The sequence below is a fragment of the Drosophila biarmipes genome, chromosome 3L (assembly GCF_025231255.1).
Source record: "Drosophila biarmipes strain raj3 chromosome 3L, RU_DBia_V1.1, whole genome shotgun sequence".
Classification (NCBI taxonomy): domain Eukaryota; kingdom Metazoa; phylum Arthropoda; class Insecta; order Diptera; family Drosophilidae; genus Drosophila; species Drosophila biarmipes.
In genome coordinates, this window is record NC_066613.1 from 5,505,175 (window position 1) to 5,528,828 (window position 23,654).

General features: G+C 41.5%; 6 protein-coding genes across 8 annotated transcripts; 3 read left to right on the forward strand and 3 right to left on the reverse strand.

Annotated features, from left to right (window-relative positions):
* The first annotated feature begins 4 nt into the window (after nt 1–4).
* LOC108030824 (serine/threonine-protein kinase WNK1) lies at nt 5–9,862 on the forward strand. 2 transcript variants are annotated; one of them, XM_017103941.2, is made up of 11 exons: nt 5–1,390; nt 1,802–1,974; nt 2,035–4,849; nt 4,906–5,037; nt 5,565–5,627; nt 6,263–7,120; nt 7,314–7,733; nt 7,796–8,843; nt 8,915–8,979; nt 9,038–9,209; nt 9,273–9,862. In XM_017103941.2, the coding sequence occupies exons 1-11, from the start codon at nt 476–478 to the stop codon at nt 9,401–9,403; spliced, it is 6,792 nt and encodes a 2,263-aa protein (XP_016959430.1). In that variant the 5' UTR covers nt 5–475; the 3' UTR covers nt 9,404–9,862. The 2 variants fall into 2 exon arrangements, with proteins under 2 accessions (XP_016959430.1, XP_016959431.1); XM_017103942.2 differs by lacking the exon at nt 5,565–5,627.
* Nucleotides 9,863–12,382: 2,520 nt separating this feature from the next.
* LOC108030742 (V-type proton ATPase subunit e) lies at nt 12,383–13,251 on the reverse strand. The gene is made up of 3 exons (XM_017103789.3): nt 13,026–13,251; nt 12,925–12,972; nt 12,383–12,813 (listed from the first exon to the last, which is right to left on the reverse strand). The coding sequence occupies exons 1-3, from the start codon at nt 13,118–13,120 to the stop codon at nt 12,687–12,689; spliced, it is 270 nt and encodes an 89-aa protein (XP_016959278.1). The 5' UTR covers nt 13,121–13,251; the 3' UTR covers nt 12,383–12,686.
* Nucleotides 13,252–13,615: 364 nt separating this feature from the next.
* LOC108030755 (uncharacterized) lies at nt 13,616–14,108 on the forward strand. Its single transcript, XM_017103806.3, has 2 exons — nt 13,616–13,822; nt 13,903–14,108. The coding sequence occupies exons 1-2, from the start codon at nt 13,712–13,714 to the stop codon at nt 13,996–13,998; spliced, it is 207 nt and encodes a 68-aa protein (XP_016959295.1). The 5' UTR covers nt 13,616–13,711; the 3' UTR covers nt 13,999–14,108.
* Nucleotides 14,109–15,102: 994 nt separating this feature from the next.
* Nucleotides 15,103–16,713, reverse strand: LOC108030921 (26S proteasome non-ATPase regulatory subunit 4). The gene is made up of 3 exons (XM_017104115.3): nt 16,550–16,713; nt 16,307–16,447; nt 15,103–16,246 (listed from the first exon to the last, which is right to left on the reverse strand). The coding sequence occupies exons 1-3, from the start codon at nt 16,573–16,575 to the stop codon at nt 15,223–15,225; spliced, it is 1,191 nt and encodes a 396-aa protein (XP_016959604.1). The 5' UTR covers nt 16,576–16,713; the 3' UTR covers nt 15,103–15,222.
* A 1,183-nt stretch (nt 16,714–17,896) lies between these two features.
* Nucleotides 17,897–19,657, reverse strand: LOC108030732 (pickpocket protein 28). Its single transcript, XM_044094965.2, has 6 exons — nt 19,390–19,657; nt 19,227–19,326; nt 18,913–19,173; nt 18,649–18,859; nt 18,011–18,596; nt 17,897–17,949 (listed from the first exon to the last, which is right to left on the reverse strand). The coding sequence occupies exons 1-6, from the start codon at nt 19,613–19,615 to the stop codon at nt 17,921–17,923; spliced, it is 1,413 nt and encodes a 470-aa protein (XP_043950900.2). The 5' UTR covers nt 19,616–19,657; the 3' UTR covers nt 17,897–17,920.
* Nucleotides 19,658–20,084: 427 nt separating this feature from the next.
* LOC108030887 (probable E3 ubiquitin-protein ligase makorin-1) lies at nt 20,085–23,479 on the forward strand. Of its 2 annotated transcripts, none has more exons than XM_017104053.3 (4): nt 20,085–20,231; nt 20,674–21,532; nt 21,809–22,082; nt 22,278–23,479. In XM_017104053.3, the coding sequence occupies exons 2-4, from the start codon at nt 20,733–20,735 to the stop codon at nt 22,374–22,376; spliced, it is 1,173 nt and encodes a 390-aa protein (XP_016959542.1). In that variant the 5' UTR covers nt 20,085–20,231; nt 20,674–20,732; the 3' UTR covers nt 22,377–23,479. The 2 variants fall into 2 exon arrangements, with proteins under 2 accessions (XP_016959542.1, XP_016959543.1); XM_017104054.3 differs by lacking the exon at nt 20,085–20,231 and adding an exon at nt 20,269–20,573.
* The last annotated feature ends 175 nt before the right edge of the window (nt 23,480–23,654 follow it).

Below are 23,654 nucleotides of genomic sequence, written 5' to 3' on the forward strand. Positions count from 1 at the left end.
GAATACTTCCATTTCTACCGAGGAGCAAACTGTGCAGGGAGCTTATATACAAAAGTCGGGACACCGTTCGTTTAATAGGTCTGCCTCCTCTAGGCAAAACCCGCACCCGACATCAAAACTAAAAGACACCCTGAGCAGGAAGCCCAACCGCAAGCAGGACGCACTTTCTGCACATACGAGCACCAGCAGCACCACATCGATCCAATCATCACCCATCGAACCAGCTTCGTCTCTGCCCACGCTGCACACCACACATACACCACCGGCTTCCAGCAAAAATAATTTGTTTGTGCGAGTGTTTCGACGGTTTTCAAGTAACTCCCTTTCCGGTAAGACGTCGGTTAGCCCCAAAAACGAAGTCGACGCGCCGAAAGTCAACGATAACAACAACGGCACTCTGAAGAAAGAGCAAACGGCTGATCTAGAGGTGCTTTGCTCTCAAGACAATCAGAGCAGGGAACACAATGAGGACAAAATGGATGGCAAAATACAGCCTGCAGATGCCAAGAGCAACCAGAAAGCTGGTCTAGCTTCGGGCAATCTTAAAAAAGACAAGTCGGCTAAGGGGACGTCGCAAGCGGTTGTCTCAGACACCAAGAAAATGGAGGCAAGGAAGTCCTCCTCGGACACGGTGATAGAACCTTTGATCAAGCAACAGGTTCCACTGCATTCGTCCAAGACCACGCCCACAACCTTGACGGCAAACTTCGTACAGAACATTCGATTCGTGCGCAAAAATGTGGAGCAGTCGGGCAGGAACACGAACCCGTTACAGTTCGTCGAGCTTGAAACAGAGTTTCCGCGCGACTATGATGACAACATTGAGATGCTGTCCCGGGAGGCGGAGCACTTGGAGGAGCAGTTTCGCACCCCTACGCGGTCCAATGCAACGGATGCCACTTCCCACCAAGTGGCCGGCATTATTGACAACATAATTACCGAAGCGTCACGCAGTCTTGCAATCGAAAAGACTGAAGACGATGTGCCATTGAAGTCCTCCACCAAGCACTCGAGCGGCGTCAAGCGTGTTGGCTTCCAGGTCGAGGAGAAGGACGATACCGAAAGTCAGAGCAAAAAGCAGCCAAAGAGCATCGATGATACAGCCAAGAAGTCGGAGAGCGCCGGGGCTAGCGCGGAGGAAGCTACTGTTACTGGGTCCTCTGCGGATGCTTCTGCATCTCTGCTACCTTCCACGTCGACGGTGTCAATCACCTCGTCAACCACATCGATTACCAAGAGCAAAAGCGATGAGGACGATGACCCGGTGGCAATGTCCCCGTGCGGACGTTTTTTTAAGTACGACAAGGAGGTAGGACGCGGTTCCTTTAAGACTGTTTATCGTGGTCTGGACACGTTGACGGGCGTTCCAGTTGCCTGGTGCGAATTACTGGTAAGTTTGAGAACGAGATATATGAGATGAATAACTTTCCAAGTAAATAGAATAATATACTTCTTTATTTACGATCAAGGCTCAAAATAAATGTTATGCCTAATAACTGTTTTACCCAGCACTAGCTGTGGTGGCCTTCGATTGCGTTTTGACCAGCGATTGACCAGCTTTCGTTAAAAAATTGAACCGGGTCAGCTTGTTTGGATATAAAAAGCCTTTAATTGGTAACCTACGAACATGTAGGACAACATATATTAAAGCTACATTACCAAAAAAACAAATCCTGCATAATTATGTTTTAGAGAGTTGATTGAGTCAAGATTTTTGTCTGTTAACTTAAATATTGAACCCTTGCAGAGAATATAATGATTTTAATCGAACGTTTCTTTTTACATTTTTTTCTCTTTTCAGGACAAGCAAGTAAAGAAAAGTGAGCGCACCAGATTTCGTGAGGAGGCAGACATGTTGAAGAAACTTCAGCACCCAAACATTGTGCGGTTCTATACGTATTGGGAGTTTCCCATCGGCCGCAAAAAGAATATAGTACTAGTCACCGAACTAATGTTATCTGGAACTTTGAAATCGTAAGCGAACCTTGCTTCGTATTGTTAGCTTCGGAAATCTGAACTCTAATTTATTTTTAGCTATTTGAAACGTTTCAAGAAAATACACCCAAAGGTATTGAAGTCATGGTGTCGCCAAATCCTAAAAGGCCTCAACTTCCTGCATACTCGTCAATTTCCTATAATTCATCGTGATTTGAAATGTGATAATATTTTTATAACTGGCACCACTGGTAGTGTTAAAATCGGCGACTTGGGCCTGGCAACGTTGAAAAACCGCTCCCATGCAAAATCTGTGATTGGCACGCCGGAGTTCATGGCCCCGGAAATGTACGAGGAGCACTACGACGAGTCGGTGGACGTATATGCTTTCGGAATGTGCATGTTGGAGATGGCCATCTCTGAATATCCATATAGCGAGTGCAAGGGTCCGGCGCAGATCTACAAGAAGGTGATCTCAGGCATAAAGCCAGCCGCCCTGGCTAAAGTGGAGGATCCCAATGTACGAGACATCATCGAGCGGTGCATTGAACTTAAGAAGGAGGATCGTCCCAGCTGTAATGAACTTCTAGAATCGGAGTTCTTTGACGAAGACATCGGCATACGCGTGGAGCCCACAGCCTCGGAACAGTTCCTTTCTGATCCGAGCATCAGTATCATCGAGTTCCGACTGCGTTTTATGGACCCAAAGAAGCGCTCGTCCCGCCATAAAGAAAACGAAGCGATCCAGTTCGAGTACAACATCCAGCACGATGAGTACGAGCAGATTGCGCAGGAAATGATGAAGGAAAATATTATATCGGAGGATGACTCTCGCGCTGTAGCTCGACTTCTGAAGGTGCAAGTTGTATCGTTGCTCAAAGAGCGTGCCCAGCGTCAAACTCAAATTAAGCTGCAAAACGAGAAGTCACGTCTGGAAAAACTAGCATTACAAAAGCAACGTGAAAGTTTGCCGACCAACGTGGACGAAGATGAAGAAGAGGAGGAGGATTCCGAGGATGAGGAGGATGGCGTAAAGTGGAATCAGCGGCTGCAGCTCAAGTATGACCTGCTTAACACGGACTCAGAAACTAGCCTTGCTCTCTCCACGAACAGTGTTGAGCCCCAACAACTGTCCGCACGATCAAACACTTCGATTCCGAACAGTGGCATGCAGCAACCTGTTCAGGTCCATGGTCCTGCGGCCGTTCCCCAGTTGATCTCGGTGCAGCCGCAGGCAATACCCTCACCGGCCATTCCCATGCAACAAAAGCCAACCGTGCACTACATTCAAACCCCTCAGCTGGCTTCGTATCAAAATTCGAATACGACAATGCAAGAGATTGGCAACAACCAGGTAATCTCGCCCACAAGCACTCAACAGATCCAACAGCAGCAACCTATTGCTGCTCCACCCGTCAATCATCAAATTATGCCGCAGCAACAAGTCAACCAACAACAGCAGCAGCCACAAATAATGCAGCAGATGCCTCAGCAAGTTCAAGTGCAGCAAGTGGCCCAGCAACAACAATCACAAACTGTTTTGCCCCCGCAGCAACACGAGCAACCGCAGCAGCAACAACAACCAATGGCAGATCAGCAAAAGAGCCAACAAATTCCCTTGCAGCAGCAATTACACCACCTTATGCACACCAACGTGCAGGCACCGGATCTGTCCCAGCAGCAACAAATGGCTCAGAAACAGGCCCAGCAATACTTTCAGCAGCAGCAACAACCACAGGCTCCGATTTCCATGCATTCGAATCAGCTTGCACAACAGCAACAGGCCTATGCGATGCAACAGGCTGGCCAACAGCAAATTCAACAACAGATTTTACAGCAACAACAACAGGCGGCGGCCTTACAGCAGCAACAACAGGCGGCGGTCCTACAGCAGCAATTGGCCCAACATCAAATGCAACAACTCCAGCAGCAGCAGCTTCAACAACAGCAGCAGCAACAGCAAATTCAGCAACTTCAACAACAGCAACTCCAGCAGCAGCAGTTTGTGCAACAGCAGCAATACGCTCAAGCCATGCCACAGCAACAACATCAACAATTAATCGCAGTGTCTCAGGTGATGGCACCGCAGCAACATCAGCCACCAATGCAGATCCCCGTTCAAATGCAAATTCCACCTACTTCAGTGGCTCCTACAATCCAGCAAACTTACAACCAGTCACAACAAGTGACACTCGTTGATCCACAACAGCAACAACATGCGGGATTTTCGGGCGTAACCCCACAGCAAACACAATTTGTGCCACAAACCACTCAGCAACCAATACAGTTGTCAATGCCTTTAGAGCAGCAATTGCAGCAGTTGTTGCATAGCCAGCCGCCCCAGCAACAACAACCTCAGCAGCCCATAAATCAACAGCAGCAACAACCTTTGACTCAACAGCAGCAGCAGCCTTTGGTTCAACAACAGCAACCACCTTTGGTCCAACAACAGCAACCTTTGGTCCAGCATCAGCAGCCACCTCAGCCACAGCTGATCCCCGGTGTTCAGCAGCAACAACTACCACAGCAGCAACCTCAAGCAGAACAACACCCACAGATTCCTTCGCAAGTCCCTGTGCAACAAGAAAATGTGCAGCCAAATCAAGTTAATCAGGAACAAGCCGTCGCAACGGAAACCACGTCTGTTAATAGTACCCAAGCAAACACAGAAGGTGCACCCAAAACAGAAACTCAGACGTCTGCAGATGCGGATAAGCAACAGAAGCAACAGGGAACACGTACCCAAAAACCAAGACGATCCAACAGGAGCGGCAACGAAAGGATTCCGAAGCTAAGTGTGACCAGTGTAGACGAAGGCAGCGTCATAAACTGTCACATGGAAAACAAACTCAAAACTATTACGTTCAAATTCGACATAGGAGATGTTAATCCGGTTGAAATTGCCAATAAATTGGTAAGACAAACTTTTATTTCAAGCATCACTGAGTCATAAACTATTTTGCCTTTCAGATCGCCCAAGATTTGCTTTCTAATTGCCAAAGTACAGTTTTTGTGGAAATGATCAATGAAATTGTAGACCAAGTCAAACAGAATCCTAATCAAATTCCTATACCGACCAATTATCGCCGCAATATTGAAAAGGTACTTCACTATCCCAACATTTTTCCACAGAAAATTCTTTCTTATTCAATGAAGACCGTTCTTACGAGGCCCTAGGGTTCCTTAATCGCAGAGATGGATACTGTTTGTTGGACGAACAAGCACTGATTAATGAAATGATTCATCGACGAATAAAATATTTTAAAGTACAACATTCGAATATAGCCCTTCCTTCTTGTGTTTCTATTCGTGATGAAAATCATCATGCCTGAACTAATTTTCACCATAATTTAAACATGTTTTAGTAGTCCGATCTGCGAGCATCACAAACTATTACAAATAAATATAGTTCTTCATATCTGAGATATGATTTTATTTACAATTAAATAACGACTTAAAATTTTACAACGCTAAATAAGTCCGATTCCTTCCTTTTCCTCTGAAAAGCAGCGATTCGATATCAAGAAAATGATGCGAAACGATTCCGGAAAATACTTAACTAAGCGATTTTATTATCCATATCACAAAATCCATGTTTTTGATTGTCTATCCCTACTATAACAAAACAGGTCCGACACGCGTCTCTAACTCGACAGCGTTCCACGTTTAGGTCACACCAAAGACATAGATCTGTAAGTGTTGAGTGCACTGGGCTTATGTAAACACTTATTGTTTTTCTAGCTAAAATGTTTTTTTACTTACCAGGATTTTCCTTTATTATTAGACTTAATTCTGAAAGTTAAATTTTGAATTTTCTTTATAATTTAAACTACATGATCTTATATTAAGACTTTTCAGAGTTGTAAACAAAGCCCGAAACTAAGAATGTCCATGGTCCGATATTAAAAATGTGCATTTTGCACATAATCCAACTAATTGCTTCTAAATTTCGAATAAGATTTTCTTACTCAAAATGTACAACATATTTTTAACGCCTTCCTTTTTCTTTTAATCAGAAGTGGAAACTGAAAGCTAATCAGGTCGGGGAATTCATTAAACTGATATTTATTCAAATTTATAACTTTATACGGTTTCTAAAAGAACTACAATTTAAATATTGGGATGAAAATGTATAGATCTAATTTTTTACGACTTTATCAAGGAATACTATTAATTTTCTTTTTCTGCTCCTTTTAGACAAAAAGTGGACCTAATATATATTTTGTTGTTTAAGTTTCCCTTTTGAAACATTTTTTTAAATAATTATGTATACGCAACAGAGATTTAGCTTGGCTTCTTTAACTCACATTTAATCAACTTATTTTAGCGGGATGAAACCGCCAGCGACATTACCAAGATGTTCGAACCCACTATCCATGGTGTTGAATCCCTGCCTTCCGGCGGAGGAGGCGCCGAACTGTCGAACTCCAATTCGACCTTTGAGGCCAAGTCACATGTATCCAACATAGCCAATGCGCAAGAAGGCCAAGTGAATGTTGGAACCCCACCCACAACCACTTCGACCATGTCTTCCTCATCAACCGCATCGAGGGATGCACCCAATAGCAGCAACGACGTGACTATCGGATCTGGTTCCGTTTCCCGCAAGACAAGCACAGCCTCGGAATATACTTCGCTGTCGATTGACTATATGCCTGACAGCAACACTACTCCAACAGGTCCCGAACCACCGCTCGATGATGCCAAGGATAAGTCACTGATTGTAAACCAGAAGCCTTGTTCCCTTGCTATCGCTAGAATGCAAAAGCTCTTGGAGTCGAACGGTGGTGGTGCTCCCCGTAGCCTAAATCTGCCCTTGAATCGTCACCTTAAGATTCAAGAGGACCTCAAGCATACAAGAAGCCTTGACGACTTGACAGCAGTGAAGATAACCTTTGACATGCCCAACAAAACCGCATTGGAACCTTCGGAGAGCGAGCAGAAAGCTACGGCAGTAGAAGCTGAGAAGCCAAAAGATAAATCCGCACAGGCTGTGGGAAACCAAGGAACCGGAGCAGCCAACACTTTGGAGCAGTTAAAGATAGAACTAGAGAACATAACTCATGCCCACGCTTTTGCCTCCGCGGTGGTGGCCTCAATAAATAACAGAACTCCCCACCAGGCATCCCCAGCTCCAGCCATGTCCTCACTGAAGACCTCTTCTGGACAACCACAAGCACAAGAGGTAATTTAAAGTAACAAAATATATTAGGAAACAAGAAAGATTAAAAGGGTCGAGTCATTTGATTCGATCAAACCGAAATATAAATATATAATTATATTTTGTAACAAGGAAACTAAGTCGCCTTTGTTTTTTTGTTACTTAAAAATATGTCAAATATTTCTTATAATGAATACATTTAATATGCTTTCCATAGGTAAGCAAGTCAAGTAACGGAGCAGGGCCATCCGCACCTTCAGTGGGTCAGAATACTCCCACTGCAGCTTTGGCTTCCGCTAGGGGCTCTGGATCCTCCGTATACAATTCACGGCGCACTTCCATCGACAACAGCATGGGATTCGATGTGCACTTGCACACTGCTACTAATCTCGAAGGGACAGTTAGTAACTCGGATCCGACTCCAACAGATGCATCAGTTGGCATCACAATCGGCGCGGGTCACGATAAGCAGCTGTCCAAACAGCCCAGCTTGGAAAAACCATCCACTACTTCCATTTCGACCAACAGCAGTGACCCTCCACAAAGAAATCCCAGCAACGGATCAATCAATCAGAACTCAATAGCAGACTTGGAAAAAAAATTAGCAGCCTTGCGAAACACCGAAAACGCTGAAGAGGTAAAAAATAACAGCACACAGTTTTTTAAAAATGACTTATTTCTAACTTCTTAAATTTTCAGTCTGCATCAGCGACATTGTCGGCGGTTCCTAAACAAATTGAAGAGGTCGTGAACCCTAGTGCCCGTAAAATATCGCGTTTCAGTGTCAGTCGAGTACAGGAGCAGAAAACTTCAACTGGTGTGGAGGAACCTGCACAAGGTCAACTGAAGATCGACTTGCAGGTCGCAGGCCCTGGCGGCCAGATACAGAGCAACAACTCGGTGCAGAACGGTAGTGTGGTCAATACTCCAACCGAAGTCATCAGTTCTCCAATTCAAAATGTTCCGCTGGCCATTAACGGAATTCAGTTGATATACCAACAGCCCCAGCAAATCCATCAGTTGCCGGGATCTGGAACCTCAACTTCTACGAGTGGAGCAGGGGCTCAGTGCATTGTGGTGCCCCAAGTTATTAATCAGAATGGCACTCAGATGCAACAAATGTCTAATCTTCAGCCACAGCCGCAACTTGTGCACCCGAATATACCACAACAGCCGCAACAGACGCCACTTAATGGCCACCCACCCATGGGTAACACTCACCAGCAGCAGCCACAACAGCAATCCATACCGATGCAGCCGATTCAGACGCAACAGCAGCAGAATCAAATGCCTCTTATGTCGCAACAACAGCAGCAAATCATGATGCAGCAGCAACAGGGAGCCCAGCAGGGATCGCAGCAGTATAACTTGCCCACCACACAACAGACTCATCCGCAGCACCAATTTATCCATACGCAGCCCAACCAACTTCACTCGCTTCCGCCCCAGGTGGTGAGCATGTCCCCGGGAATGCCACATCAGCTTCCACCCATGCAGACTATGTCGACTCAGCAGCAAATGATCTCGCAACAACAGCATCAGTTGCAGATGCAATCGCACATGCAGCAACAAAGTGTACCGGGAATGTACAACCAGCAAACCGGAGCTCGTGTGGCCGCACCTCAAAATTTTCAAGGTCCCGTTCCAAATCATTTGCTGCAACAGTCCCCTCTGATGACATCCCAGCAGACAGCACAGCCCATGCAACACGTTATGCAACCAATTTTTAATGCAACGTCTGGTGAAGGTAAACAAATACATTATTATTTTCCCAGGGCCACAACCATACAATTTTTTCTTGATTACCCGCAATTGCAGTTACCGAAGAGCCTGTATCCCTAGCAGCTACGCATCCTCATTTGCTACCGAGTGACATTCAATCTGTGAGATAAAGACAAATTTCACATTTTTCAATTAGACTAACTATTTTTTTTTCTACAGGACATAAAGCACAATTTAGACTCGTTGGTAAACCAATTGTGCAACACGCGCTTGGGTACTAACCAGCACCAACGGCTGTTGCTGTTGCGTCAAAGACAACTCATCGAAGAGGACGAGCTGCGTCTAAAACACTATGTGGAATACGAAAAGTTTCAAAAGGCACTGCGCCAATGTAAGTTTTCGTTGTGATACTGAAGGAAAGATAACAAATGCTTATTTTTGTGGCATTTTTCAGCTATTAGCACAAACGTTCCAGCGACTGCAGCTTACTATTCAGCAGCAGCAGCACAGCTTCCAACTAATTTGGCAGCTCCTGCGGCTCCGTCCTCATCGAATCCGACATCCACTAGCTCCGCAAACACATAACTGCGCTAAATGTTTTGCTTCATGCACCTTTGACAAGCCATACAACAGATCTACTCTATGTTCTCGGCAATATAATTGGCTCGAGTGTGAGGACGTGGATCTGAAGGTAGATTTTAAGTAAAAAGTTGTCGAATGTTACGGGGTTGTCTGTAAATATTAGTCAAACGCTTCTTGTTGATATGCCATTGTTTTATTTTTTTCTTTTTCTTTCCGTTTCACTTTTAATTTAAAAAATCTTAATTTCCGATCTTGGCTTTCGTTTATTTGTTTAAAATAAATATTAAATTTTGTATGAACTTTTTAAGAAAATTGTACATTTTATTAGTAAAAAACTGTAAATAAACATTTCGATAATGTAATAATATAACAATGCATATAGAAATATTATATATTAGTCATCATTTATTCAAAGTGATGAATACATACAGCGTAGTTACTAAATAAATAACTTATTACCGAGCTGTTTTATTAATATTATTTACTAAATAAGACAAGTATCCTTGATTATGGAAGGCAAAAAGCTTGAATGCTAAGAAGCACAGCTAAAAAATCATCGAAACGAGCGTAATCACTTATGATTTTGTATTTAAAGAAGATATGAACATAGGCATTTCCTGTGACTCATCACTGAACAAAACTGTCACAAAATCATCGCCGTTTCATTATTGTCACTCGGCTAGCTATAATGTATGAAAGTATGGGTAAGAGTTATCCTCATAAGGGTATTGGCGATGGCCATGTTGATCTCGAGCGCCTTGCCAAATGGCGCTATAATTTATTTATAGGCATGCGTACTTTCCTAAGTGTATTGGTGATGCACATCCAAAGTATTGTTCGCCATCTTCACAAAGCTGTACGACAGGGGCAACAATACCAACTTAAAAGTACCTTAATAAATAGAAATTATATTTAAATTATTTACTGCTCCCACATCGTATTCCCCAAATGTTTTTGTCGAATTTCGATATTTCGTTTTTGATTTGGCTGGCACCCTATCCATTCAGGGCTTAATGGCTTCATACTTGACAGGCTTGTTGTCCATGCACCATTCAATAGTGGGGAGTGGAACAGCGTGCACCACCACCTTCGTTTATCTGAAGTTAAAGGCACTCGAGTCCCTCCACTGCATACAAAAAAAAAACAATTAGATCGCTATAGTCGAGTGCCTTAAGCCTTTTGAACTTGGACTTTTTATGTCAATCGATAGGTATAGATAATGTAATACACCTCAATTCAATTTTGTTCTATTATGAAAAATGTGGCCGCCACAGTTTTGAGCGGTTTGTGGGCTTTAGAGTGCGCGGTATCAATGAGACAAATAAATATCATATTTCTTTTATACTGATCCTAATCAAGAATCGCTTACTTACTTTCCGACGAATCTAATGTACCCTTTTACTTTTAACGGGTATAAATAGGTATGTTAGAGGCTATTAATAATCTCCTCAAAAACTCCATCAAAAGTTAAGTTAAGACATGAGAAATGAATTTTACTTTACTAGTAGGATACTGACCTTTTGCTAACAGTCCAAGATTTATTTTACTTTGTTGATGAACATCGCCTTACTTTAAACAGCCTTCGTGTTGGTTGGTATTCATCTCATAGGTGCTGGCAACCTCGCTTCTGGCTAGATTTAAATTAAGATGGTAGTTCCTAATGCTTTAGGTTCCCAGTAAAATAAAGTGCTGTCGACTTTTGGGCTGCCGGTTAAAGGTCTTAACCGAGATCCTGGCACTGGAACAGGTGAACAGGAAAAGAGGTTCAGGTAAAGAGGTTCATTACTCTACTCTTGGAAGGCACCAAATGGAATACAAGAAGTAAAAAATAGATTTCTAATATATTATTTTTAATAAATCGAAGGAGCTTTATTTGAGAAAATATCAAAGTGTTGCATATTTTATTGTTATTCGCCGTATTCGCCAAATTAATTTTTTTATGTCTGTGGAATTTTTTTAGCCTTTTGTTACCAAATCTTTGCTTCACTATAATCGTTTACTGTAACAGTCTCCTTTGACAATACCCATTTCGCACTCTCTTTAGCTGACTTACTTAGCGTCTTTTGATAGACAGTTTCGAAATTCAATGGCTTTTGGGTTTTATCCTGCCTTGCAGGGAATGCATTGTGCTTATACCAAGACGTATAAAAAATCCTGCAAAAATGAAAAGCTTTTAGATATATTCATAATTAATAGGCAATCAGTTTCCAAAACAATCACGCGAAAATAAACGGATACCAAATTTGGACTCTGGTCCAACTCGCCAAACGATTTTGATGCGTGTTATATGGAGGCTGACGAACGAAGTGGCAAAACTTTGGAAAGGAACAAGTACATATGTTTCAAGGCGCGTACGAAAAAACCATTTTTGAAATGCTTTGCCACATTTACGGAAATATTCAAAATCCTTTAGCACATAGTTTTTAAAAATTAAAAAAAAGATTTTTTTAAACTATTAAAAAAAGCTATTTTTAAATTTTAATTACTTAATGGAATAAAAATTAAGAAGAATTTTACCTGGTTCCAAGTCACAATTCTTGACTGACAATTAGTAGTATAGTTTGAGTTTCCCAGAAATAGATGTTCATGGTTTCTCGTTTACCAATTTTTCCTGGGATTTCCCAAAACACTAATGTGTGTCGGTAATAAGACGATTCGATCGATTATTCAAGATTATTCACCTACAATTGGCGTGAATAATCCCACACGTGGTGTTTACACTCACAAATCGATTACCCTTGAAGATCCATAAGACTTGGACCTAAGGATATGTCTTTTCTTTTTACCATCTTCTAGGCCCATATAACTTTGCGACAACTTTGGTAGGTTATTGATGCTCCTAAGGATATCTCCCACCTTAATCACATAACGATTAAAGTCTTTATTCACTGTTTTCAAACTTGTGGCAGCTAAAAACTTTTCCGAGATTTTTTGTGAAACATTTTTTACACCCGTCAGTCAGAACAGATCAATAACAACAAATTTATCGGTAGCAATAGCTTTAAGTGTAAATTTACTTTATTTTAAGTTTCAATCTTCATTTTAAGACACTCGAAGTAATGGGAATGGTTGGCCAACAAGGCGAGGCGAACTTTACATTTTTGCACGCACTAAATTTACAAATATGTTGTTTATCTATGACTTTCCATAACGGGTTTGTCCAAGGCGTAATTGCTAATACAATTTATTTTATGCTTCGAACATTATGTTGAAATTAATAATACAGAATGTAAGAACATCCGGGGTAAAGAAACAATAACAAAACAAGTGAAAGAATACAATATGATTAGACGGCGACGTCCATGGAGTTTTGGATCTCATTACCCCACTCGCGGGCCATGATCATAATTTCGTTCATGCTCAGTTTGGGTCCGATCAGGGGATTCAGCTGCGTCATGTAACAGCACAGCCAGCTGAAATGGAAAATGTCATTGACGGATGAGTCTTTCGATATGTCCCCTGACAGGGATGGCTGCCCAGGGGCGTTGCTAATCGAACTGAATAGGCAGGTGCTCCATACTTACAACAGCCAGCATGTTACTGCGGTGAGCATCAGGCAGCATTGAGTCACCCTGGAAAAAGTTTAGTTAGGGGCTGTCTCCGCTGAGTTAAGTAAACAGCTTACCCTTTGTTGGGACCTCGGGCGAAGAAGGGGCAGATGATGCCAATGAAGGCCCAAATGCTGGTGATTACAATCGGTGCCACCCACTCGGAAACCATTTTGTAGGCTCAAAGGACTCGACTCGCAGTGTTTTGGGGCGAAATAAAAATAAAAAGGTGGACAATGCGATCACGGAACTTTTTCTCGAGCAACGAATATCACATGACGGACATGTCCCATGCAGCAGTGCGACCGTGCTCGTTTATCGCTCGTATCTGCCCTAAGAAAATGGTCACCCTGAACCGCCTTTTGAGCGTAATCCACCTCTTTTTGCGTTTCCCCCAGGAGTAGTTTGTAAAAATGGTTAAACATTCGGGTTTAAAAATATTAAATAAATAAATACAAAATAATAAATAAATGAAATAAAATTAGGTTTTTTTTATTTAGAATAGAACAGTAAACATTAAAAAAAAGGCCAGGGTGCCTCTTTATCTTTATAATGATAAAACCTATGGGTTTTGATAATGCAAGCACTTGGTGAATACCCTATATTTAGTATAGCAGAACGTCTCAATGAGTGTTCGTGACACGACAAAAATCGCGGCCATGCCCATCTCTAGAACAGTCTGAATGACAAATCGCGAAGAGGAAGCATTCTAACCTTACAGCATTGATTTTCGCCAGCGTATTTTCCGAAGCAGATTGTGACAATGTTCCAAAACAGCGCTGCCCGTCTCCTGGTCCCAGCTATCCGTAGCGCCATGCAGAGCCGTTGCCAGTCGGTCGTCTCCGGACCCCCGACCCAGCACGTCTCCACCGCCGTAAGTTTCAGCTGTTGCATAACGAGGATGTGAAGCGCCAGTTGCAGGGAACAACTGCTAAACTCGATTTTCACTTGCAGGAGAAGGTGATCCTGGGCGGCGGCATGTGCGCTGCGTCCCTGTTCATTCCCGCCTGGGTGCTCTACCACATCCGGGACTACAAGGGCGACAAGTAATCTGGACCCGTAACCCCTCATATGTAGTTAATACACCTGTAAAGTAGAGAGTGGTACAAGAATAGTGGCCCTCAAGAAGGGAAATAAACTATAATGCATTAAGCCACAAAGGGATTTTGTTATTTTTCGTTGTTCCTGCAGTATCAAAATGTGAGTGAACTATTGAGGGCTTCGCTAGTCATGAACCCATTGTGCAGTGCCGAAGTTGACTATTCGATTTAACCATGTTAAAAAAAATAACATTTCTCCATTGCTTTAAATTTTGGTAATATTTATACCCATTACTCGTAGAGTAAAAGGGTATACTAGGTTCGTCAGAAAGTATGTAACAGGTAAAAGGAAGCGTTTCCGACCCCATAAGTCGATTTAGCCATGTCCATCCTTCCGTATGAACGCTGATAATTCGAAAATTATAAGACCTAGAGTATTCATAATTGGCATGCAGATTCCTGGGCTTCCTACGCAGCGAAAGTATGTTTCAGCGGGGTGCCACACCCACAATCCGCGATATGTAAATCTGTAGCGCCTACACTTCTTATGATAGAAACAAAAGTTTAACTGAAATGTATTTGTATCATCAATACCTAAAACGCTTAAATCTGTCTGCCGTCCACATAACATCTACTGAAAAAGCCGATGGGTGGCGCCCATCTGCTTTTTCATTATCTTTTTTCTCCCTTAAGCTAAGTAACGGGTATCTGATAGTGGAGGCACTCGAATAAAGCGTTCTTCCTTGTTTTCTATTAAAATATAAAAGGCATTGCCAATTAACACAACACAGATTTATTATAATTTAAAGCAGAAGTTTTCATATCCATAAGCAAGGAAACATTTCCAAAAATATTTTTTTCTGCAGTCATACCTAAAATCATTTAGTATTTGCTTTGAAAAAAATGATTCTAAAATATTTCCATTATTAATTACTAGATATATGAGTTTTCACGGTATTTCGAAAATAATAATTTTAACTTTGAAAGATTTCTAGCCCTCACAGCATGAAGCCAAATGAGACGTTTATCAAAACCCAAAATGTAAAATTGTGAGCTCACACTAGGTTGTATACAAAAAAACCTTTTACATTATCCTTAAATCCAGTCAGCAGCATTTCGGGTGTATTTGTTAATATATTTCCACTTGAAGCATAATTTGAAAGATGGCTACAAATGATTTAATGGGCATACATATGCTTTAAACGAGCTTATAAGATATAATCATAGATGCGGTTTACTTTTTCTGCGAGTCCTTGCCTTCGCCCTTTTTGTCCTTGTCCTTGTTAAGCGAACCAACCGCATCGCGCACTGCCTCCGACTGGGGATCAACCCCTGGCAGGTTCTCTAGCACGCTCTGCAAGAAGGCCGGGTCGCCAATCACCTCCGAGTAGTCCTCGTCCACGTCCATGGGGGCATTGGCCTCGTCCGTCTTGGGGCGCTTCGCTTGCTGGGTGACGGTGTCGTCGGGGGCATCCTGCATGGACATCTGCATGGCGAAGGCGATCTGTTCCTCCTCAGTCATGTTCGCAAAGTCGGGCAAGTTGTCCTCCGGTGTTTCGGTGGACAGGGCCAGGGCTCGCTGCAGCATGGCCTCTTCGGAGTTGGCCTCGTTGTCTGCTCCGGCACTCTCCACGTTGCCTGGGGCGGATCCCGAACCACCGCTTCCTCCGCTTGCATCTCCGCCAGTCGGTGCTGATCCATCTGGATTGGCGCGACGCTGCTCGCTCTCCTGGCGCTGGCGCTGCTCTTCCATCGAGACACGCAAGGCGAGAGCCAGTTCGGGATCCTCGTTAGGATCTACACCGAACTCGAAAACATTGCCGCCCAGGCCAGCTCCGCCCAAGCCGTCTTCTCCTAGGATAATGGGTGACGAGAGCAGGGCATCCGACAAGGCGGAGCCGCGGGGCACACTGACCAAATGAGATCCAGTGCCGTCTTTGCCGTTCAGTGCATTAATGAATGCGGTGAGGGTCTCGTTGTTGTTGCCATGATCGCCGAAACTAACGATGTCCACATTGACCTTCTCCTTCTTGAGACGTTTAGCCTGCTTTACCAAGTCACCCTCCTCGTGGTTTATGGGCGATCCCACGAAGACCACGATGCGCATCTTGTGGTTCTTGCCCTGGCGATGCTTCAGCACCAGGTGCGCAATGCGAATCCCGGTCAGGAGGTTAATTTCGCCCTTGGGCTGGATCAGATGCATCTTGGAGAAGATCCGGCCCACATCGCTGGTGAGCGTGGCCAGCACTTCCACAGTGCTGGAGGTAAGCAAAACAAAAAATGGAAATTAGGGAAAAAGCGCAGGCATCGCTACTCACTTTGACAAAGTCATCAGGCCAACATTGTTCTCTGGATTCGATCGCAGCTTGGTGAGACAGACCAAGTTGATGCCATCTTTCTGAACGTTCAGACGGGTTGGAAAATAGTCTCCGTTGCGCTGGTAGTCGCTGTTATCAAAGCTGGAAATACACGATTTATGAGTGCCAGGAGACGCACCATCGCGGTCGGTATGAGAAAACTTGCTAAATCTTGTCGTATTGTCTAAAAAAACAATATTTTACCATATCATAGTACTCTCCAGAACCATTTTCGTATTTTTGCTTGTCACTTTGCGACTGAACTGTAATTTCACAGGGTTGCCAGACTGTTGAGTCTATGCTATCGAAAATAAAATCCAGGCTTGTGTGACCGTGTACGCCTTTTTTTGTTCCATTCCATCTTATTTTTAAAATGCCAATATATATTCATGTAGGTTTAACTATGTGCAAATTTTAATTTATTATAAATAGGTATTTACTTTTATATAAAGAAAGTTTACTTAAAAAACTGATAAGCCATTTGAAACACCATTAAGAAAAGGTCTGACTCAATATTCAACACACATTTCAATTGAAAATTTTACTATTCTAATTTACGATAACCCGATTCCATTGATGTATTTCTCCACATCTAGCCAAATGTTCAAATACTATAATTTACAAAATAAATAAATGTTTATGTTACATTAAAAATAACATATTATACAACTTTTTTTAATTCAAAGCATCAACAGAAGCAACAAAGTTAATATAAAAAATATTATGTATATTATCTCGGCAATGAAGATTACAGAGAATCCAATCATTAGGCTCATAATGCCACCAGTTAAAGCTGGAAAGGAAAAAATATATATAAAGTAAGTAATTTAATAACTTTTTTTGATACCAGTTTTGTTTGTGATTAGACAATTTGTGTTTTGTTTCTTTCTTTTGGCGTTCTTTTCGTACGTATTCCAACGTTAGATAAACAAATTTAAAACAAGAAAGGATATTAGCTTCAGCATGCCGAAGTTAGTTATTGTGTAAGTAAAACCATGTTAAATGTTTAAGGATTGTTAATAGCTTCAAAATTATTAATTCAGTATTTCTCTGACCCTTTCTTCGGTAGCTATATGTATGTTAGAGTCGACCAATTTTAATTAAATTTTATTCAAAATTCTTCAAAATACAAATAATTATATTTAAAATAGTGCAGGATAATATGTCAAAAATTTTGCCGACAATTTTCCGATCGTTTCTACGATAGCTGTATGATATAGTCATCTGATGTTGTTAAATTAAATTCGAAATGCAGAACTAATTAAAAAATGTTATATTGAAGCGTAGGAGGTTACAAAGGTAAAAAAAAACACCAAAGATATATAATTTTAACATTTTTTTCCTATGTGAGCTATAAGATATAGTTGTCTGATCCGGATTTAGTCCGATAGAGACTAGTTTGCGTAGAAACGGACGGACAGACGGACATGTCTAGATCGCATAATACCCTCTGCAAGAGTATAAAAAGATAGATCCTCGGCACAGCTTTTACAACAAACAAAAAAAAATCGGTCGAATAAATTTTTATCTTTATAATCTGATACATTTACTCTAGAGAACTACTTGAGAACTACTTCAGATATGAAACGGTTTTCTGCGTATTCCTACAAGTTTAAAGATCAGAAATGAGACAAAAATCCAGAGTAAAAGTTAAAAGTATTTTACCCATGTATTCAGTGGGTCCGGTATACGATGTTCTCACGCTGCTTCTAAAATAATTGTCGGTGTGGAAGAAGTTTACTACGGCCAAGTTTTTCCGTACGTAATCACTGGACAAGTTCTTCAAATAAGTGCTTTGGGCAATTACTTTTTTATGACTTAATGGTGTGGTAAAAGCATCGGGAAAGAATATTAAGTCGTGGCAGCTGGTTAGGCAGAGCTCTTTGCACTGCGAGGTCCTTACGTCGAAAATCTGCGATTCGGCACTATTCAGACACTCAAAGTGAACGACATCGCATATGGAAGCGTTTGCATGGACCAGGGGCAAGTAATAGGGAATGCAATAGCAGACTCTCAGGAAAAACAAAGATTCGCACTCAGCTTCACAGTTGCGGCGCGTATAATAGCGATAAAACAATAGTTCCTGTTCGTCGCTAAAAATACATTGACGCTTCGTCCTATGAATATTCCTTATAGTGGGTAGCGCTCCAAAGCTCCTAGCTATAATGCGAAAACTAGTTTGATGGCCAATCATCACAGGCAATCCCGACTCCTTCATGCGCGGCTGGTCAATCGGATTATACAGGAGAACCTTGAAAATCGTGTATTAATTAGCAGACCAAAATGGGTGTAGTATTACAGACTTTAAAGCCCTGACCATTGGTGGAAGAGCAAAAATAATCTTTAACGTGACCATTAAGAATGATTTGCAGACCCATTGCAGTACCAACTCCAACGGCCGGGCGGGGATAATATCTAGACGGCAATCTCTGTGGATAGCCAGAAATAGGGTCCCAGTCTACGGCGATGTCTGCAAACCTATCCGAGGAGGTGTAGTCCCGAATATAGGGCGACCTTAAAAAAATTCAATATCAAGTTCTTTGTCTTTTCTTTTTGAAAAAACTAACTTGAACTTGTACAGATAATATGGGTGTAAAAAGTTGAATATACAACACAAGCCTTCATCAACAAATATTTCCCTGAAGATGTCGGTGCAAGGAAGTTGTTGCTGGTGGAATGTACAGGACACTATTAAGTCAGCACACTTCTCAGAAACGCCTAATATAAAATTTTGAAATGTTTCGTTTCTATGCTGAACATCTGTATATTGCGAGTAACTTGTTTCCTTATAGCAGGTCTTTTGGAGCATGGCAAAGCCAAGGGATCCGCTGAAAACGTTTGTGAGAGTAATGGTTAAATTGTGGACTCGAACTTAACTCACGGCACCAATTGCTCCACTTTCGATTTCTTAGCCTGGTTCATATTGCAGACCGTTATTGCCGGGAAGGGAATTTTGTTGATGGGAGTCATTGAAGAACTAACTGCAAAAAGATATTCCAAGTCTTGAAAGTAATAAAACTAATATCAAGACCTTAGACATTTACTTCCAATGATCACTGGCGTGCTGTCCCATTTGTTATAAATTCCAACTGCTAGGTTTACGGCCACAAAAACAACTAGTCCGAAAATTATCATAAAGTAAAGTTTTATCCACCTCGGTAAAGAATTATCGCTGATTACGTATTTAAGCACTTCCATTGAAGTGTTTTGTAGGAACCTTTTCCCCCTTTTTTGGCCTAAGCTCCATATTTTTTCAAACACTTTTTTCATTATTTTTATTTCCCTCAAGCACACGTAACTTGTTTATTTTGAAAGAGCTGACCCAATACTGGTAACGTTTGTCAACCTTCCTGTTTGCCTTTGGTTTAACTCCTTTAGAGTAGGTGTAATAACACAGAAGGCAACAAAATGTTACCCATTAAACGAGTCATTACCCTAACAAAACATATCGTTACCTGCAGTATTTGATGTTGCGTCATTAGCATGAGTAATTAAGTGAATCCATAATTATATACCCTCAACCACTAATTAAAAGAACCCGATGGGTGGTAATCAATTTCTTCCTTTATTTATTTGATTTTAAGCTTTAATTGAATTGTATCCTAATCATTCGCAATTCTGTAAAAACGTTTAGAGTATTGAGGTATTCAATTTTAATCGATTATAATTCATTTGGCATTTAGATTTATCCAATAAATATGGATGAGCGCTCTGTTCGACTGGTTTCCGTTTCATTTCATTTTGTTCCCTTAAAAATAAATATCAAAACGTTTCTTCGTTTTAACGGTTTGTTTGCCTGCGATTTTTAATGTTGGTGGCTTTGGTCACACTGCGGAAAAAAATTGTGAATGTGATCCAAGGTGCATAAAACGACAAAGTAAAAATTGTAAGTGTTCTGGGCATTAAAATTGCTTTGATTTTAGGCAGTCCCAGTGTCGTTCACCCAGCAAGTAATGCAAATCAGCTTTGCTGTGGATGCGCTTGATTTGTTGTCCGGGAGCACAACGCCAGAGACACTTCTATAGGAATCCGCAAACATACACACATTTGCACATACCTACTTTGCATACTCTTCTGATGCGATGCTACGCAAATAATTTAAATGCAAGACTGTTCTCGCCTGCTTTTCTCGTGATTTCCACTATAAAATAGTAAAGCTTTGATTTTTAGACTGCCACGCTGCATTTGCTCAGAGCAGCAAACTTACGCAGTTTTGTTGCGCTTGTAGGTATGTGCGTTCCGGTAAGAATGCGAACGCTCGAGACTAGAGGACGCATTTCCTTTACTAACCTTAGTGGCAATCACTAACGTTTCGCTTTTCCTTTCAGGTCATCGTCCAGACTTGTCAGTGATTGTAAACCCAAAAGCCTTTTGCAGTCGTCATAGCATGAGTGCCGTCGCCAGCAGCGATCCAGCCATCAGTGGCATGGCTCTTGGTCGTAGCCAGACCATCTGCCGCTACTACGTGCGCGGAATCTGCCGCTTTGGGGAACTCTGTCGCTTCTCCCACGACCTTACTCGCGGTCGTCCCGAGTGCGAGCAGCAGGTGGCCACCGATGCGCTGCCGAAGCCCAGTACCAGCAGTAGCAGCAGTAGCCACTTCGCCAGCACCTCCAGTCAGCCGCGGAACTGGGCTAACGCCCCAGTGTTTGTGCCCAGCCAGAAACGTACTCCTGTCCAGGAACAGATTGAGGAGGCCTCTGTGGCATCAGACACGCAGATGGAGACGGATGGTGAAGCCGCCTTCCAGCCCGCCATCTCCTGGGCCGAAGTGGTGGGTGGTCCTTCTTTCCTGAACTCCAAAGGAGACTACGCCCCGATGAATCCCGCTTCACTGGAGGAAGTCTGCCCATACGAAAGCCCCTGTGCTTGGAGCGAACTCTGCCCTTACCGCATTCACATGGAGCTGTGCGAAATGTGCGACCAGTATTGCCTGCATCCAACGGATCAAGCCCAACGCAAAAATCACAACCGAGAGTGCCTGCAGCAGCACGAACAGGCCATGGAGCTGTCCTTCGCCATTGCCAGATCCAAGGACAAGACGTGCGGCATCTGCTTCGACACGATCATGGAGAAGGCGGGCAGGGAAAAGCGTTTCGGCATCCTACCCAACTGCAACCACATATTCTGCTTGGAATGTATTCGCACATGGCGCCAGGCCAAACAGTTTGAGCATAAAATAACGCGGTAAGTGAGATTAACCACGGCTTAGTATTTCTTTTTGTTTAAAACACCCTTTGGTTTTTGCAATCTACAAACAAATTCAATTTAAGTTTTAAGAATCGTCACATAAAATACGAAAATTAAACCTTAAAAATTATAGTTATATAGTTATATGATCAGACGTCGAAATCTATTTAGTTTTGGAACAAAACATGTGCATTTAAATAAAAGACAACTGCCAAGACTTCACAGGATTTGATCAGGTTTTCAACTTACACCTTATTTATTTTATATCTGCAGAGCTTGTCCCGAATGTCGCGTGTGCTCGGATTTTGTGTGCCCCAGTGCGTTTTGGGTGGAGACCAAGGAAGAAAAGGACAAGTTGCTCAATGATTACCGAGCTGCCTTGGGAGCGAAGGACTGCAAATACTTCAAAAAAGGAGAAGGCAAATGCCCCTTTGGTAACAAGTGCTTTTACAAGCACGCCCTGCCCAATGGAGACATCATCGATGTGGGGTTGCCGAAGCGCACTAGAAAGTTACAGAGTCAGAATGAAATAATCGACTTACTGGATGTAAGTACAAAATTCACTAGTTTTAAAACAACAAGTTTTCCCTCAAACTACTCACTAAAACTATTCTGGTTTTTCAACAAAAATAATTATAATAGGTAACTGATATGTTCTATGACATAAACTAGATGTCTAGAAAAACGTTCACATTAATCGTTTAATTAGGAAGTCATTAAAGAATATTCTATACTTTTTTAGATCTATTTATGGGACTATGTAGATCGGCGTGACTATCGCTGGCTGGAGGTATTATCAAGTGATTTAAGCGAAAGTTCCGATTTCTCGGATGATGAATAAGCTTCTGGACCAGAAGGAAACAAAAACAGAACAACAGCCCAAAAGCATACAAATTTGGATATACAGTCCGAGAAACAAGTAACCAATATTCAAACGATATATATAAATGATACTGAACCAAATATCGAATGCGAAATTAAACAAAAAAATGTATTTGGGTACCAAATTTAGGTTACATAATATTTATTCTCCACTTAATGCAACGAAATTTACAGCAACTTTTCCGTACTTGTATTAAATTAAATTATATTTAGTACCATAAACAAGTGGTTCAACATAAACCTAAAGAAACATTGATATATCATTAAATATGAATACACAAGTTTAGAGATAAACAAGCAGTAAACAGTACATTTTGAAAATAGGTGATATAAAATGTGTAAACTATGCCTTTCAGACTGAATTGTAAAGATAAAAATACATACATTCTTTAATCGGTTTTCTACTCATTTTTTGAAGTTTAACAATTATAACTAAGTGAGACGCACATAGCAAACCACAATGACACGTCTATCAGGATAATTGCAAGCATTCAATCTCCAATGAGTCTGTGTATCATAACCGAGCAAAAACTATTCCCTTTCGTCGATAAATGAAATTTTTGTTATTGTTATGAGCCTTTGTGTTAGAGTATTACTGTTGCATACCTATAATTCAGTATAATTGTAATCGTTGGCCACAAGCGTAATACCCAAACCACTACAAATATGATATGTATGACATCTATGTTGTATATTGATTTTAAGTTTATTCTTTCGAAATGTACCTCTTTAAAATGTTTTGTTTTTACTGATACGAATGTAACGTGTTGTCTATTAGCAAAGCAACAATTAATAAACTAAGGGAATTAACATATAGACCCAACATGTTCAAAATCCAAAACCTAAAATCAACGTAACAATTACTTGAAAATCTCAATAATTGCATAGGATCGGGTTCGATGATTCGAACCCATTTGTATGTGATTCATAGTTGACAAACAAAAAATATCTTATGAATAATTGGTAATAAGTAAATAGTTTTAAAAACAAAAATGGTCGTTGAAGTATGATATAGAACGAACAACTCAGTTTAACAAATACATGCTACCGTAACAGCTGAAACGCAATGCCTTTGTTCTATTCTTATGTCAATGTCATTTAACACAAGGAGCACACTATGAAGGACCCTCGTAGGACATAGCTGGTTAAAAGGTTAACCTCGTTGCATAATAATGAGGAATTGTAATTTTAGTTAAGTATGTTAATTCAAATTTTCTGTGAAATTATGAGTTTTTCC